The sequence below is a fragment of the Mytilus edulis genome, chromosome 13, assembly GCF_963676685.1.
Source record: "Mytilus edulis chromosome 13, xbMytEdul2.2, whole genome shotgun sequence".
NCBI lineage: Eukaryota > Metazoa > Mollusca > Bivalvia > Mytilida > Mytilidae > Mytilus > Mytilus edulis.
In genome coordinates, this window is record NC_092356.1 from 64017880 (window position 1) to 64035947 (window position 18068).

Consider the following 18068-nt stretch of genomic DNA (forward strand, 5'->3'; position numbering starts at 1 on the left):
CATATAATGAAACGCAAAATACTACATTGAAAACTAAAGACTGAGCAGCACGAACACAACCAAAAACTTGGGTTGAGCTCTATGACATTCGAAGGCCAATGTAAATTCGGGAGGAGAAATTATGTCTTGAAACAAGCATCTCAACTTGGTGTCGCAAGACAGCTCGACACTATGGTTACTCTGTGCAGATTCCAACCTGACGTGACTATAAAGATAGACTGATTACCTGCTTAAGCAATGGTTTACTGTCGGACGGAAGATGTCATAACGGTCATCATATTTCTATACCTTTTTTGTCGAATCAACATACAATATTGAACCTAGATTCATAAAACTTTACAAATGGGATATCATAAAAATTGAAATGGAGTGCTAACTGTTAAATGGTGTTTAAATCATTTAAACAATGGAAAGAAAAGTTATTTTCTGCAATATTTCAATAGACGGGTCGATTTTGTACATTAAACTTTGCTCACTGTTTTCAAACACAAGGATTGCAAGGATATTGAAGTTTTGCATCGGCAAGGAAATTGTTTGAGGCATTTGTATTTTTTAGTCTTTGATCTACTATCATTTATTTTTTATGGATATGCTGTTTCTATTAATTTGTGTTGGCTTTGGGCAAGCAGCTTTCAGTAATTGCAGTACTATCAGATCCGTACGTAGTGTCTGTTTTGTTGTTGGAATGTACAAGTACCCGGTCATGTCCAGGTGTTTTTGTTATATGTATTTTTATTTGTATTCATGTAAAGAGTTGAGCCTTTTTCAACTGATTTTTAAAGCAATTTCTTATGTTGTACTGTTACACAACTTTCCCATGTTGTCCCAGGTTAGAAGAGGGCTGTGGTACCGCTAACATGTTTAACCCTGTCACTTTTTGAATGTATGTGCCTGTCCCAAGGCTAGAGCCTGAATATTGAGCTCATCATTAATGCATTTGTGATTTAAGCTATTTTATATATCAAATATTAGGCATATGAATGGACATTATGCATACTCCACAAATAAAAGTACAAAAAATTGAGAGCGACATTCCTTCATTTTGATATAAGAATAAACGTATATATATAAATGTTATGTCACTATCTCGCATAGCTTCTATCAATATCATGTAGAAAGAAATGTTGTTACTTAGTGGCGGATTTCTTTGTCTTAACTTTTCTACCAATATTACAGGTGGCGCAGTCCAGTAGCACTATTGATCCAATTACAGAGATAATAACAGTTCCTCCAATTATTCCCATTATTTTGGATGATGTTCTCTCATCCGGGGCACTCGTCAGAGATCTCCTGTGCTCTAACAAAAAAAGATATAAATGTTATTATAAGCAAGGAAATCTTAAATGCTTCTCGTAATCGTTATGTGTTACTAATTTTGCAAACACTTACTAGAGTTTAATGCACAATTTGTATATTTTTCAAAACAAAATTTATTTGCATTGCATAATACGCCATTTTGTTACGTGTACAGTTTATAGTATGATATACCTAATGAGATGAAGATTACGAGCATATTAAAAGTGGTGCTATCCGAATTACTAGTAATACGTTAGTAATTAAAAGTGGATACTATGTTTTTCTTTTTGCGTTTTATCTATTGTTTCATCCAAATTCCTGAATACTAAATATAATCACTTTAAACTTCTTAAAAGAGATATCATCAACAAGGACTACTTTGTATCATAATATGATGTGAATAGACTGTTCCTTATACAGTGCTTACTTTGGGTGGATTTTCTCTCTACAGTCAGCTCCATTTTAATCCTGTCTATTTTACTTTGCAGATCTTCACTTTTTATTGTAGTAGATGTTGATGATGTCTGTCCACGGTTTAAAGATGATGTCTGTGTAGGGTATTTCGAGGTAGTCTGCACACGGTTTGTTGATGATGTCTGCAAACGGTTTGTTAATGATGTCTGCACACTGTTTGTTGATGATGTCTGCGCAGGCTTTGTAGATGATGTCTGTGCATGGTTTGTAGATGATGTCTTTGCAGGGTTTATTGCTAATGTGTGTGCAGAGTTTGTTGATGATCTCTGTGCAGAGTTTGTTGTTGATGTCTGTGCAGGGTTTGTTGATGATGTGTGTGCAGGTTTTGTTGATGATGTCTGTGCAGGGTTCGTTGATGATGTCTGTGCAGGGTTCGTTGATGATGTCTGTGCAGGGTTCGTTGATGATGTCTGTGCAGGTTTTGTTGTTGATGTCTGTGCAGGGTTTGTTGATGATGTGTGTGCAGGTTTTGTTGATGATGTATGTGTAGGGTTTGTTGATGATGTATGTGTAGGGTTTGTTGATGATGTATGTGCAGGGTTTGTTGATGATGTCTGTGCAGGGTTTGTTGATGTTGTCTTTGCAGGGTTTGTTGATGATGTCTGCACTCGGTTTGTTGATGATCTCTGTGCAGGGTTTGTTGATGATCTCTGTGCAGGGTTTGTTGATGATCTCTGCACACGCTTTGTTGATGATGTATGCACACGCTTTGTTGATGATGTCTGCACACGGTTTGTTGATGATGTCCGCACAGGGTTTGTAGATGATGTCCGCACAGGGTTTGTAGATGATGCCTGTGCAGGGTTTGTTGATGATGGATGTGCAGGGTTTGTTGATGATGTCTGCACATGTTTTGTTGATACTGTCTGTGCAGGGTTTGTAGATGATGTCTGTGACGGGTTTGTTGATGATGTCTGCGCAGAGCTTGTTGATGAAGTCTGCGCAGAGTTTGTTAATGATGTTTGCGCAGAGTTTGTTGATGATCTCTGAACACGCTTTGTTGATGATGTCTGCACACGCTTTGATGATGATGTCTGCACACGCTTTGTTGATGATTTCCGCACAGGGTTTGTAAATGATGCCTGTGCAGGCTTTGTAGATGATGTATGTGCAGAGTTTGTTGATGATGTCTGTGCAGAGTTTGTTGATGATGTCTGTGCAAGGTTTGTTGATGATGTCTGTTCAGGGTTCGTAGATGATGTCTGTGTAGGTTTTGTTGATGTCTGTACAATGTTTGTTGAAGATGTCTCTGCAAGGTTGTTTGATGAAGTATGTGCAGGGTTTGTTGATGATGTCTGTGCAGAGTTTGTTGATGATGTCTGTGCAGGGTTCGTAAATGATGTCTGTGCAGGGTTTGTCGATGATGTATGCGCAGGGTTTGTTGATAAAGTCTGGGCAGGGTTTGTAGATGATGTCTGTGTAGGTTTTGTTGATTTCTGTGCAAGGTTTGTTGATGATGTCTGTGCAGGGTTTGTAGATGTTTGCACATGGTTTGTTGATGATGTCTCAGCAAGGTTTGTTGATGGTGTCTCAGCAAGGTTTGTTGATGATGTCTCAGCAAGGTTTGTTGATGATGTCTCAGCAAGGTTTGTTAATGATGTCTCAGCAAGGTTTGTTGATGATGTTTCAGCAAGGTTTGTTGATGGTGTCTCAGCAAGGTTTGTTGATGGTGTCTCAGCAAGGTTTGTTGATGATGTCTCAGCAAGATTTGTTGATGATGTCTCAGCAAGGTTTGTTGGTGATGTTTCAGCAAGGTTTGTTGATGGTGATGTCTCATCAAGGTTGGTTGATGATGTCTCAGCAAGGTGTGTTGATGATGTCTCAGCAAGGTTTGTTGATTGTTTCTCAGCAAGGTTTGTTGATGGTGTCTCAGCAAGGTTTGTTGATGGTGTCTCAGCAAGGTTTGTTGATGATGTCTCAGCAAGATTTGTTGATGATGTCTCAGTAAGGTTTGTTGATGATGTCTCAGCAAGGTTTGTTGATTGTTTCTCAGCAAGGTTTGTTGATGATGTCTCATCAAGGTTGGTTGATGATGTCTCAGCAAGGTTGGTTGATGATGTCTCAGCAAGGTTTGTTGATGATGTCTCAGCAAGGTTTGTTGATGATGTCTCAGCAAGGTTTGTTGATGATGTCTCAGCAAGGTTTGTTGATGATGTCTCAGTAAGGTTTGTTGGTGATGTTTCAGTAAGGTTTGTTGATGATGTCTCAGCAAGGTTGGTTGATGATGTCTCAGCAAGGTCGGTTGACGTCTGTTCAAGGTTAGTTATACATTCCGAATTATCGTTAACACAGTTCATGACAAATGGGCTCAAACAATGGGCTTTACTTGAAACTGTAAAAGATGTGTACAATAATTCTAATATTCTATAACCCTATATGTTTGACCACATATTCAATCGGTTGCAAGTGCCTCGGACTGCATTAATTAAATCATACATTTTGTTTTCAAAACAAACTTTTGTGCTATGACCTATGCAACGCATTGTAACATTTTTCGCCGTGAATATTTCTGGCTATAACTGTTTAGTTCTCATTGTTTTGTGCTCTAAAATTATTTTTTTCGAAATTATCTCACCTTATGAATATTATTTTAAATATAAGGGGTGTATACCTTCATTTAATATTTTTTTTCTTTAAAAAATAAAAAAAAACTTATTGAAATGTTACATTAAAGTAAATTGACCATATTTGTGATTTGTCGCTGTATATTAAGACGCAGAAAGAATGAAAAAGGTCAAAATACGATATTAATCAAACGTAATCTTCTACAAAATGGTTACATTAAATGGTCGAATAATTGGACATTTCTGTAAATGTTCGGTAAAACTTGCGTCGAACCACTAATGGAGGTATGTTTACAGTCTGTAATCAATGGTAATTGTAGGAGTGAACCTAGTGGTTTGTGTGTTTTTAAAAAAAAGTTCTTCCTATAGAATTTGATTCCTAAAACAAAATATTTGTATTTACGTAAAATACACCTTTAATAAAACGTTCAAACAATATGAAAAAGGAATACTGGCAAGGAATTAGTGTTTAATTATATAACTAGAGAAGAAAATCTTAGTTTGTATGCATTCTAAATGTATTGTCAGTGCATGCATTGTTGATCGTAAATTATTTTGTTATAATAAGCTGTTACCTTTCATCTTTTTTTTAATATTTTTAATCTTCTTTTTTTTTCTTTTAATTTTTTTATTGAATTTGTGTCATATTTTTCTTGTGAGCGCCTTTTATACCTGACTATTCGGGCTTTTTTTTAATGTGTGGCCGCACGGTTGCCTATAATTGCTTACATTCGCTCTATTTGAACTTTGATGGAATTGTCTAATTGGCAATCATACCACATCACCGTATTCGTCTTTTTTGAATTATGACTTGTTCAGGGTCAATATAATTGCTGAACAATCTTGTATTTGTGAATCAACTTTGAAACTGTACACCATTTCATTTTCGAGAAATTCTAATGAACATTCTAATATTGCTTCCCGATTACCTTACACTGAATGCTAAGTTGTTAGTCTCATTCTCAATCATACCACATCTCCTTTTTTTATATTCTATCCAGGTGAATATTTAGAGAAAAAAGAACCATGAGTGGGCTATTTGACATGCCCGGAAGCTTTATAGCTTTTTATATTGTATGGATGTTGCTTAATTATGAAGACTATGCGCTGACGGTTAATTGCTTACATTCACATCTTTTTGTCTGTGGTTGTAAGTTGACTAATTGACAATAATATATTTTTATTTGAAAAAATCATTAAAAGGACCTTATTGTAAATAAGTGAAAACGCTTTTACGGGCAATCATTGGAAAGATATCACTTCATCAGTGTATGTTAGTGGCATGTTGTTCACCCAACTTAAGGTTATTTTTTCCGTCGTAACATATTTTACCATACATGTAAATATTTTATATACACCTGATTTCATTCTTTGATTTTTGGTAACGATCGTGTTACGTAGTCCCTAGTTTTTATGCAGTGCTTAGTGAATAAGTTCGTCTCTTTGTGGTGTTGCCGTATAAGCGAGAGGTTTCTGTTGTTCTGTTGTTGTCCACCTATAGTGTATGTGTTTTCTTCGATTTTAGTTTGTTACCCGGATTTGTTTTTCTTTATCGAATAATGACTATTGATCAGCGGAATACTACTGTTGCCTTTATTTGCCACAGAGTGTCAGTTGTTTTTGTGGCATATGAGTTTTGAATATCCCATCGATATCTTCCGCTTTCATTCTTAGCATTGATATATAAAATTGCACAATCTAATTACATAACTTACACTTTATAAATATTGCCAAACTGTCCGCCAATGTATGGTTCAATGCTGAAAATAAGAATATTTTTTAAATGCTCTTGGGGTTAATTGTTTCTTTTGTATTGATGCATACACTTATATAACTTTAATTCGAAATACACGTTATTGGATGGTATTTCAGACTTTAATGAAATACAGTCTACATAACGTACAAGTAGAACTGCATCAAAATATTGTAACATAAATGTATGTTCACTTCATAAATACAAACAAGTATAAAATTTTATAAATAAACATATCATCAGGATACCAGGATTTAAAATGTGTACGCCAGGCGCGCTTTTCGGCTAGAAAAGACTCATTGGTGACGTTTGAATAAAACCAAAGATAAAATGGCCATATATAGTACGAAGTTGAAGAGCAACGAAGACCCAGAATTCCTAAAGGTTTCTCCAAATACAGCTCAGGTAATCTATGTTCGTGGAATAACAGCCTTAGTATTTCGATATTTCAAAGTTTTGTGAACAATTCATTTATAATTATGACCCAATCAATGATAATTCATGTCAAAACAGAAGTGATGACCACTGAGCTAGTGACACCCCCGTGGAGGAAAAATCCACTAGCAGTGACATCGGTCTAGTGGTTGTAAATAAACTCATATATAAAAAAGATTCTATAACAATTTAAATGAATCAAAATTAATCAAATATTTACCATCACCACTAATTCAACTTATAAAATTTTTTAAATTAGGCATCTTGTTTTTCTATACGGCATATGGTTGTTCTGTTGTCTATAATTTCGTACACCCATTGAATACAATTTTGGCTGCTGGGTCCCAATCAATCATTGTCATGTTAACCAAGTATATCTGTTACGGTTGTCATACGATTTAGTAAATATAACTATGACAAAATGTAAACAACTGTCATGCAAGTGTGAATTTTGTCTAGCTATAGAAATATTATTAAACGACATTTTTTTTTCGGAAAATGTCTGTACCAATTCATGTATTGTTTTCAAGCGTATCCGTTGTAATCCCATTATTTTAGATGAAGTAATGAAGCACGTCATTTTAGGTTACATGGATTGATATGTTCAGTATGAGGACATCATCTATGTTATGGAACGTGAAGTTGAAGGACATTATAGATTTTGTACCATTTTCCAGAGAGATTCCTGTTTGGAGACTGCCTTGTGTGAATTAAGGAAGCACGTCACTTTGTTGATTTAGTCGAATGTTCGGTTAGAACAGTTTTATTAATTTTCCCCTTTTTTAATTTACCTTTGAGTTCGGTATTTGTTTTGTACCTTGTTTTACCTCAGAAGTAAGTCTTATTCGAAGTTATCAAACCCGTAAAAAAGTAAGACAGTTGGCACATAGAAATTGTCATCTGTGACCAAAGTACATTATAATGGTCAACCAACTCGTGATTGCATCGACAAAACTTTCTAAGTAATTACTTCAACAAGAACATTTGACATGACACCCTTGGTTCAATACCTTACCTGTACAGCAACTCACTATGAAGAAAAACCTGATTGAAAACGGAGGCTCTATCGTATAAATTTGAACATGTCAGGCGCTGATGTGATGGTTTTTTTTTATAGAAACGGAAAAATCACAACTGGTAGGCTAAGTGCTCATTGTAAAATTCTAAGAGTGAGTCAAGATATGAGGCAGACTTGTATGTATCCGTGGTATCCCTTATGTTAGGTTATATGGATTGATATGTTCAGTAAGAGGACATCATCTATGTAATGGAACGTGAAGTTGAAGGACATTCTAGATTTTTTACCATTTTCCTGAGAGACTCCTGTTTGGAGACTGTCCTGTGTGAATTTAGGAACAAATCGACGAGAGGAGAAACACGGTTGATTTTCATAGGGTCGCCAATTGTTTGTTTAAAAGAACATCATTTAATCGTAATAAAAATGTAGTCAATTGACATAATCAGGCATTTTGATGATATCGGTCATAGTGAATTTTTATCTAAATTTTAGAGCGATCTTTTTCTGTTCAAAGTATGATATTTTTATCTAAATTTTAGAGCGATCTTTTTCTATTCAAAGTATGATATTTTTATCTAAATTTTAGAGCGATCTTTTTGTTTTCAAAGTATGATATTTTTATCTATTTTGATCTTTCTTTTTAATGAAACAAGAATTGACTTATTTGTTCAATATATCTTTAATTGCAGATTGAGGAATACGAGTGCAAACGATAAACAAAATTAACTATACCTTTAGAAATGGACGGAGGATTGCTGAATAGAACGAAGGGCTTTTCTTTTATGTTTCTCTCATAACTGCAGTTTTCTTGTTCATCTCCAACAAGTAACCAACCATTATCAGCTGTGTAACAATTACCAGTTGATTCATTTCTTATGTAAAAACTGTTTCTATAGTAGTCGACATTATCATAGTCCGAAGAATTTCCATTTGTTCTGAAAGTGTATTGAAATCTATGTTATTTAAGGACAATACTTTGCGATGAGAATACCTTCGACGAATCATCAAAGCATAAAAAGAAATAGTCAAATCTATGTATACAACGTTGTCATCAAGATGGGTTCAATTGATCAGAAGGTAAGATAATATATGTATATGTTTATGGGAATTGTATTACAATTATTATGATTTAGAAGACTATTGCAAAATTTCATATAAACAGGGAATTTAGATTTTACCTAAACAGCTATGACAATAATATTTTATAATATCGATTTATTAATTTCGAAAAGCGGTATACTACTGTTGCCTTTATTAATAAAACATGTTGTTAAATGATTAACTGAGGAAAATTAGAAAAAATCCTCACGCAGTGGTTTGTTGATTAGAATGTCACAAAGTATTCGATAGTTTAGTTAAACTATTCTTAATTTGGTTATTCCTAGTCTTGTATACTTTTCATCTTGAGTGCAATTTTTGAATATTTGGAAATAAAGAAGAATTTTAAAACCGGAAAAAACAGCCGACCTAATCATTCTATTTTGACGTTACCCTCGATATATTTCTAGATAACTTTTTGTGAGAATGATAACGAATAACGACGCCTAATTGGTAATTCTTAGTGCATTTCAAAAAAATTGTATCATGAAATACCAGAAATTGAAACAGATATTATGTAATAATCGTGAATCATTGTACATTCCGAAATTAAGGGTATATAATTGACAGGATTTTGTTTGTCATGATTTCAACACTGTTTGATTCTGAGCCAGATTGACAATACACAAAATAAAGAACTGCGCCATGTGCCCATTATAAGCCCGTCGCTTTTTTTTAAAAAAAAATCATAAATTCTCAAGTTAATTTTTGAAATTTATGAAAATTATGCTCAAAGCACTCATGATTTATTTTCTGAAAACTGGATACTTTACATTTTTTTATAAACAAAAACTCCGAAACATAAAATCGAAAGACAGCTAACATCAATAGATACAAACAGTTCACCAAAGTTTCATGAAACTCCTCGAAGCATTTTGGAGTTATTGTCTGAAAACTGGAAACTCCCCCTTTTTTAATGAATAACATCTCATAACTCGGAAACGTAAACTCTAACATTCATAAAAATCGTAAGGGGAGCTCACGTCAATAGAAATAAACAATCATCAAAGTTTCATGCAAATTTGTTTAAAGCGTTTTGGGTTATTTTAAAATATGTTGACGACGGACGGATGGACAGACGGATAGACTGCTGACAACGGGTTACCATAATTCGTCTCGTAAAACAGCGCTTAAAGACTGTACAATTTAAAGTGTGTTTTCTTCATAAAGGACACATGTTTCTGTCATCGTCTAGTTTGTTTGAAGACTTGTCTATTTAATATGCTGTGTGCTTTACATGGTTTTGATTCTGCAATCTTATTACTTTTCATATACCACTAACAACACACATTCCAAATGCACATGTAAACTATCAATTTTCTTAAAAGGGTTAAAAACAATAAATCATTATTTTTCTTGAAATAAGTTTCCTATATACTGATAAAAATAAACACTTTTTTATTGGTTGAATATAACTATATAAGTCATTGAATGGCAATGTCTGCATCATAATCTACGACGTTCGGACTTACCCGTCCACAGAAAAAAAAGAAACGATGTTTTGCTCATTCAGGTCACTGTAGCTACTATTAATGAGCCGACTCTTATTAAACCAGTTCGTTTTGTTTGTCTCACTTCCATTGAACAAAAGAAATACCTGTTCAATACCACTTACATACACTGACAATCTAACCTGAAAACAAATGAAGAGTCAACTATAAGTTATAGCCGCTTCGATTCCTAAATTACAACAAAGTGATATATTTTTAATGTTATATGTTGATATGTAGCTGAGTCATCAGATTAGAACTGAATTTAAACCAGTTCGGCTACATAGTGAAAACAAAGATAATAAATTTTGACATTGCGATAAGACGTGTCACGGTACTTGTCTATCCCAAATTCATGTATTTGGTTTTGATGTTATATTTGTTATTCTCGTGGGATTTTGTCTGATGCTTGGTCCGTTTCTGTGTGTGTTAGTTACATTGTAGTGTTGTCTCGTTGTTCTCCTCTTATATTTATGCGTTTCCTTCAGTTTTAGTTTGTTACCCCGATTTTGTTTTTTGTCCATGGATTTATGAGTTTGAATAGCGGTATACTACTGTTGCCTTTATTTGAAATCATTAAATGGATTCAACGGGTTTAACGTTTAATGGTAATATGTTTCAGAATTTCCTGTAATTCTAATGCGATAAAGCATAAAAAATACTCTACTCACCAAATTCAAACAGAAAAAAGAGTTACGGAATATTTTGCCGGAGTGGAGAAGTGAATATCATGTCGCTAGAGCCCCTTGAAGAACTGGTATTTTGTCTTTCAAATCATATTTATATTATTTCATGATCTACTTTCTAAATTAATGGCATTGACTTCATTCATTTTGGGTAAATGGAGATCTTGGTAAAAAGAATGACGGTAATAATGACATTCTGATTATTATTTTAACATTATTTGCACGTTTTATAGCAGTGACACAATTGCTACATATGAGAGGTACACGTAGATAAAGTATGATTTGTACACCAACTAATGTTTGATGTTTATGAAAATGCAATTAATTTAATAAAAAAAAAGTGAGGTATGATTGTCATTGAGACAACTCTCCACAAAAGACCAAATGACACATAAATTAACAACTATAGGTCGCCGTACAGCCTTCAACATTGCGCAAAGCCCATACCACATAGTCAGTAGGTTCTTTGATCAAAAACGTTCATATTGCAAAACGTATTCTTGATACCTGATCTACTCCTATTGAGGACCAGTTATTGATGATATCCGACTTAAAGTGTTTCCTCGATGTGTTTGTAGAGCAGTGTAATGACATGGCTTCTTCGTCATTAATATTTAATGAATCGTTAGACATGAACAAATCGTACGCACTACCATTTCCTGTAAATAATTATAACAATCAGTTAGAATTAAAACAGAAAGATACCATTTTGTGGAAAAGTATGTGTGTTTTGTCCATTACTGCAAGAATCAAAGTTTATAGCAAACATTAATACCTGTCGTATGTATTGATATTGATACAATACGTTGATATCACAACTACAGACGGTGGTAATTGGTGGACTCGTATTCTACTAGGTACCGTCTGACACTTAGCTATTGTGTCGGTACATTTTGATTGAATATTTTTGGCAAGTTGTTGTGTATTTCGTTTCGTCCCCGAGGGTATTACCAACCCAGTAGTCAACAATTCGGTGTTGACATGAATATCAATAATGTGGTCATTTTTTAAAATTTCCTGTTTACCAAACTTTGAATTTTTCGAAAAACTACGGATTTTCTTATCCCAGGCATAGATTACCTTAACCATATTTGGCACAACTTTTTGGAATTTTGAATTCTCAATGCTCTTCATAACTTTGCACTTATTTGGCTTTAAAAATATTTTGATATGAGCGTCACTGATGAGTTTTATGTAGACGAAACGCGCGTCTGGCGTACTAAATTATAATCCTGGTACATTTGAAAACTAATTATACTGAAGAAAGACGGTTGATCTCATTGTTTTGCTTTATTGATCATTGCAACTCGCCTCATGCAAAGTACAACTTCTGTTAGTTGTTTTTTGTAGGGGGAGGGGTCTTTTGTGGACGCAATATTTTGTCCATGTATTGACGATCGTACAAAACTATATATATATAGCTAGAATGTATCTTTACCAATAATTTGATTTAAGCATGATATTCATTGAATTATTTATCTATGAGGCATTAACACATTCTGTTGAGGTGTAATACCACCATTGATTTACCCCTATTAGTCTTTGTTAAATTTGCACTTTTCAAAAAAAAAGGTGCAGAATTTATCTTTGTTTCAAATAAAGAAATACTTGGCATGAGTAAAGTTTTATCCTGTCCAGTACTATAGAAAAAAATTCACATAACATTTCATTGCATATAAGAAAATAACCATCATTGGAAGTTAACCAATCAAATGTCTCCCCTTATTCTATCTGTGTACAAGGTTTAGTCACCATGTAACCTCAAGATTACAAAATTTTCTATAGAAATCCCAAATAAAAAATAATGGTGTTTTGAAATACCCAAGACATATGTTTATGACACAGAAATGTTTTTACTGCAATAAAATGTAGGATTAATTACCTACAACTGTCAAATTCAAGGGAATATTTTTTTAGACCTACTTTCGTATACAACCGGATGTGACATACCATGATTTGGTGGTATTACACCTAAAGAAGAAGACATTATTGTTCAATAAACTGAATGTAACTTTTTTCCTTTGTTATACTGGTTATTTTAAGCATTTCTGTCAAGTTTTGACATAATCAGTTCAATAGTTTGAGAAAAATCTAGTATAATGAAAGACGACATCTACAGCGATTCGAGCAAAATTTCTTCGACAAATCCAAACCAAGCCGCATCAAGATAGAATAAAGTGTGGACCAATAAATGATCAAATATCTATCTTATCTGCCTACAAACAGTTAAATAAGATACACAAGATGATTTTAGGGAGATAAATACCACTAATGGACCTCTTTGTCTTCTTTATCAGGTCTCTTTTGGTCAATTTATACCTCTTATTTCCTCAAATTTCAACTTTTCAGGCCAATAAATAAAAATAATGAGGCTTTAACTCATTTATGGTAGAAATGTTATAGGAACGGAGTAATTGAAGCAATTTAGCAGAATGAACAATCCATATAAAAGTTTACTGTCTCCAAGGAGGTTTCAATAAGTCCTTAAGTAAAAATTAAATTTACGCCGCGTTCCAGACAGCGACATAAAAGGCTTCTCTTTTAGTGAATAATTTGTCGTTACAGCATTAAAAATAATTTCATGTACTTATAACTATATATTTATTTAAGTATTTCCTAGGATAATGTTCTATCATAGCAGAATATAAGAAATAAAGAGAAAAAGCCCCCCCCCCCCCCCCCCCCCAAAAAAGAAAGACTATCAACTGAATATTCATGGTAGAGTCCTATTTCAAGACAATTTTCTCATACAATGTGTTTTGGAGACTCGATCGACTCAGAATATTTCATTTTTTGTAATATTTCACTTAAATAGCAAAAAATTTTAACACATGAGATTACTCACAAGGTCAAAGGTGCATGTACAGCTTCCCATATTAGGTGTAATACCACCATTGATTTTCCCCTATTAGTCTTTGTTAAATTAGCACTTTTCAAAAAAATTTGCAGAATTTATCTTTGTTTCAAATAAAGAAATACTTGGCATGAGTAAAGTTTTATCCTGTCCAGTACTATAGAAAAAAATTCACATAACATTTCATTGCACATAAGAAAATAACCATCATTTGAAGTTAACCAATCAAATGTCTCCCCTTATTCTATCTGTGTACAAGGTTTAGTCACCATGTAATCTCAAGATTACAAAATTTTCTATAGAAATCCCAAATAAAAAATAATGGTGTTTTGAAATACCCAAGACATATGTTTATGACACAGAAATGTTTCTACTGCAATAAAATGTAGGATTAATTACCTACAACTGTCAAATTCAAGGGAATATTTTTACTTTCGTATACAACCGGATGTGACGAACCATGATTTTGGTGGTATTACACCTTGATATTTAGAAGTATTTTAAATGACAAGAAGATATAAATGAATATAGATATACTACCTCCAGTTGCTATTTTGTAGACAAGAGCCCAGCATTCCTCTTCACCACATGACATACAAATAGTTGGGTTCACAACTGAGTAGATCAGCAAAACTGTAAATGTATTATTTACATTATATATGTAACACTCAGAAACGTGTCCTTCCCCCCAAACGTGTCCGATTCCCCCAAACATGTCTGGTTGAAAACTGCGCCAAAGCGTGTCATTTGTATAAACGCCCAAACGTGTCCATTTCTCAACTAACCCCCAAACGTGTCCAATCCCCAAAACTATTTGCTATTTCATTAACGTATACTAATTTTACCATTTCATTAAAAATATGCATAAGCACGTTAGTACTTTTTCAAAACGGAAGAATTAAACTGGCTTAAAGTGGGGGGCGTCATTTCGGCTATTTCGTTAGTCAATTGTAAGCAAACATGTTGAGTTAAACAGTACAGTTAACGGGTCAAACTGTCCCTTTCACTGCGCGTTAAAACTTTAATGTTCTCTCTAATTATGCATGAAATACTGACAACTGGACAATTCGCAATCAACAGTCTAAAGTTAATTTATTCAGTAGAACTGAAAAAAACATTAAAACTTGTATGTTTTCTCTAGTTTGCATGAAATACTTGCAACTGGACAATATGCAACCAGCAGTCTAGAGTTTATCTTAACAAAAGAACAGTAAAAACATTAAAACATGTATGTTAAAATGTAAAAAAAAAACAAAAAAAAACAGGTAGCCTATGTTCTCTCTAAATAGAACTGCAAAAACATTCAAACTTGTATGTTCTCTCTACATATGCATGACATACTTGCAACTGACAATACGCGATCATCAGTTCAAAGTTTAGTTTAAAGTTAATGTGTACAGTACAACTGTAAAAACTTTAAAACTTGCAAAACTATTGTGCGCTCTAAATATGCATAAAGTACGTGCAACTCGACAATACGTAATCAACATTCTAAAGTTTATTTATACACTACAAAATAAATTTGCATTTAAAACCGGCGTTGATCACATAACAGTAATATTCATAAAAAAAAGAATCTATAAAACTTATGCATGAAATATTTGGCACTGGACGTTATGTTTCTTATCGTGTGTCTTTAGTGATGGTGGAAACCTAAAATTTATTAAAAACCAGGATAACAAGTTTATAATTTGATGGGCTTTTGAAATACACACAAACTATTGACAAAAGTAAAAAAAATACTGTTAAAACCCTGCCATGCAATATTCGGATAAATATAAAAGGCATCATCGGAGTTTATAAGTACAAAATAATTATCAAAGTTAACGATTAATTCAACTCCAGAACTATGTGTATGTTCGCTCTAAACGAATATGAAATACTTGCAACTGGACAATAAACAACTGCAGTCAAAGTTACTTAATAGTAACAGATTAATTTTGCAATTATTATAATCATTAAAAACCTTCATCGAACTAACTTAATCTGATAAATGACATCTTCATCACGTGTGTCTCCCATCATAGAATTGCCGTAAACGTTATCAGCGATTTTATTTAAGAGATACATGTAAAAGCGCTAAAAGAGGTGTAACGTTTTGGCGTTAAATATAGGACACGATTTGGCGAATAACAATTATCGGACACGTTTGGGGGTTATGAAATCGGACACGTTTGGGAAATATTGTACATTTCGGACACGTTTAGGGAGAAAAGACACGTTTGGGAGAATCGGACACGTTTGGTAGGAAGGACACGTTTGGGCGTGTTACATATATATCTGTTAATTGTTGGCCAACTTTCGATTTCTACCATATCAAATAATTACAAAGCCCACCGGTAGCTTTTTAATTCGTCTATTTCAAAGTTGTGTGTTTGTTTAAAAAAAACAACTCACCAAAGATAACAGGCTTATAGTTTTGTACACCAGAGGTGCGTTTCTTCTATAAAACATCATCAGTGACACTCTGATAAATCTGTTAAAAGGCAAAAACAAGAACGAAGTTGACGACTATTAAAGAAGTAATATTATGGTCAAATGCAGCAACGAAAACAAATTCCGGGGTAGAAAATCCTTAGTTTGTCGAGCAATTTGAAGTTTTGTAAACTATTGATGCCTGAATATACCGTACCAATGATACGTCATGTCAACATAGAGGTGCTGATTACGTGCATGTTTGGAGCAGACCTTTAACAGCAGTTACATTGACCCAGCAGTTGTAAACAAAAATCATGAAATATACTTTAGTGATTATGAAGAATTCATAATGTTCCCGTAGAATGTAACACATGACATACAACACTATACCTTTCATAGGAGGTTGTTATTATTCCTGTAATGTGGACCATCCAAGGCAGCTTTTAACATCTTTTATCATACTTTACCTATCAATCATTCTGCATATTTTATGGTTATTCGTTTAGCCTTACAACATCGAAACTAAGTAACTATAATACGTATAAACAGTAGTTTACTATTAGCATTAACTATTATACTAAAATTGGACACTTTTTCATCATACACACATTCCCCCTTTTGCGTACAATTCTCAATTTACATAAATTGTTGTTATTTTTGTGAAAACAGTCTTTCAATCATTTTGATTTATAATAAACACCAAAGCAATTATCTACATGGTGTAAAACATACACAACTACGAATTATTGCAATAAAATCAAATTAATTTGGTTCGTTTTAAGATAATTGATACAATTATATAAGTGATATATTTAAGTTCTCACCTGTTTGTATTAGCTTCATTATCAGGTAAACATTTAATTAGTTTTTACGAAGTCATCCTATTTAAATAAATGTATAATTATATATTCGTCGAATAAATAATTCATGAAGAATCAGCTTGATGTTTGTGATGATTTGTTTTCAAAGTTCATGCATCTTATGTTTCTCCGCAAAACATCTGTCACTTTTTGAAATTTCTAGGAAAATGATTCCAGCTTACTTTGGACCAAAGTACATTTGCATGTTATGAGATGATGAGGAAAACCTCTCAGTTACATGGCATAAGTGTAGAACTAAAACTGATTTGTGATAACTTGCTTACCTGAATGCCGCAGATCGGAGGTTCTATTCCCGCTCAGGTTAAATCAAACGCATCGTCGGTCGAGTACTAACTGAATTTCATATTAACATCACATTAAACAAGTTCTAGGCTTGATTTGCAGGAAACATTTATAACTGGACGTTAAACATCAACCCATACATTAGTTCATTATCAAGTATGTCAGAAATGATTTTAGCTGTCACAGATTATTAACTAAATGAATGCATGAATATTACATGTATACACCCTTCACATAGACTGAAAAACTGATCATAGCACTGAATAAACTTATATATGTTTGACATTTTTAACTATTCAGTCAGTTTGTTTAGTTCACACACTGTTGTCAATATATATGCGATTGTATGCAAGTGAAAGGTTTAGCTAGTTATAAAACCAGGTTTAATCCACCAATTTTTAAATAAGGAAATGCCTGTACCTAGCCAGGAATATGACAGTTGTCCATTCGGTTGATGTGTCTGAGCTTTTGATATTGTCATTTAATAAGGGACTTTCCGATTTGAATTTTCCTCTTCTATTTAAAGTTATTCTAGTTATCTTTCCTCGTGGAATAGTATATAAACATCTGACTGCTCATCGCTTTACACCAGTTAAGTTTCACATATTCTACTTGTTAGGGTAGTCGTATGAAAAAATGAAGGTCAACGTAGGTTCATATACCAGTTTTGTTCAGAATTAGACCTGAGTCTTTTTCCTCGTGCAATGCTATAACCCCAATGGACGGTTCCCTTTTCCTATTTTGATTTCCTTTACAAAGATGCCGTTGAACCTAGCTATGGTAAAGTTAAAGTCATCTAAAATATTTACAGGAAAAAAT

General features: G+C 33.5%; 1 protein-coding gene across 1 annotated transcript; it reads right to left on the minus strand.

Moving 5' to 3' along the window:
* Positions 1-936: 936 nt before the first annotated feature.
* On the minus strand, positions 937-16561 carry LOC139499922 (pneumococcal serine-rich repeat protein-like). Its single transcript, XM_071288562.1, has 8 exons — positions 16066-16561; positions 14209-14301; positions 11322-11473; positions 10111-10271; positions 8273-8475; positions 6050-6094; positions 1724-4102; positions 937-1297 (listed from the first exon to the last, which is right to left on the minus strand). Exons 2-8 carry the CDS (start codon positions 14261-14263, stop codon positions 1128-1130), a joined length of 3165 nt encoding a protein of 1054 aa, XP_071144663.1. The 5' UTR covers positions 14264-14301; positions 16066-16561; the 3' UTR covers positions 937-1127.
* Between the last annotated feature and the right edge of the window lie 1507 nt (positions 16562-18068).

Excerpts from the sequence above, each read along its gene's own strand:
- LOC139499922 (XM_071288562.1), bottom strand. The coding sequence starts at position 14,263 with ATGTCATGTGGTGAAGAGGAATGCTGGGCTCTTGTCTACAAAATAGCA. Across the intron at positions 10,272-11,321 it reads CCTCAATAGGAGTAGATCAG|GTTAGATTGTCAGTGTATGT; the intron begins GTATCAAGAATA and ends ATTTGTTTTCAG. Across the intron at positions 1,298-1,723 it reads AGAGAGAAAATCCACCCAAA|AGCACAGGAGATCTCTGACG; the intron begins GTAAGCACTGTA and ends TTTTTTTGTTAG.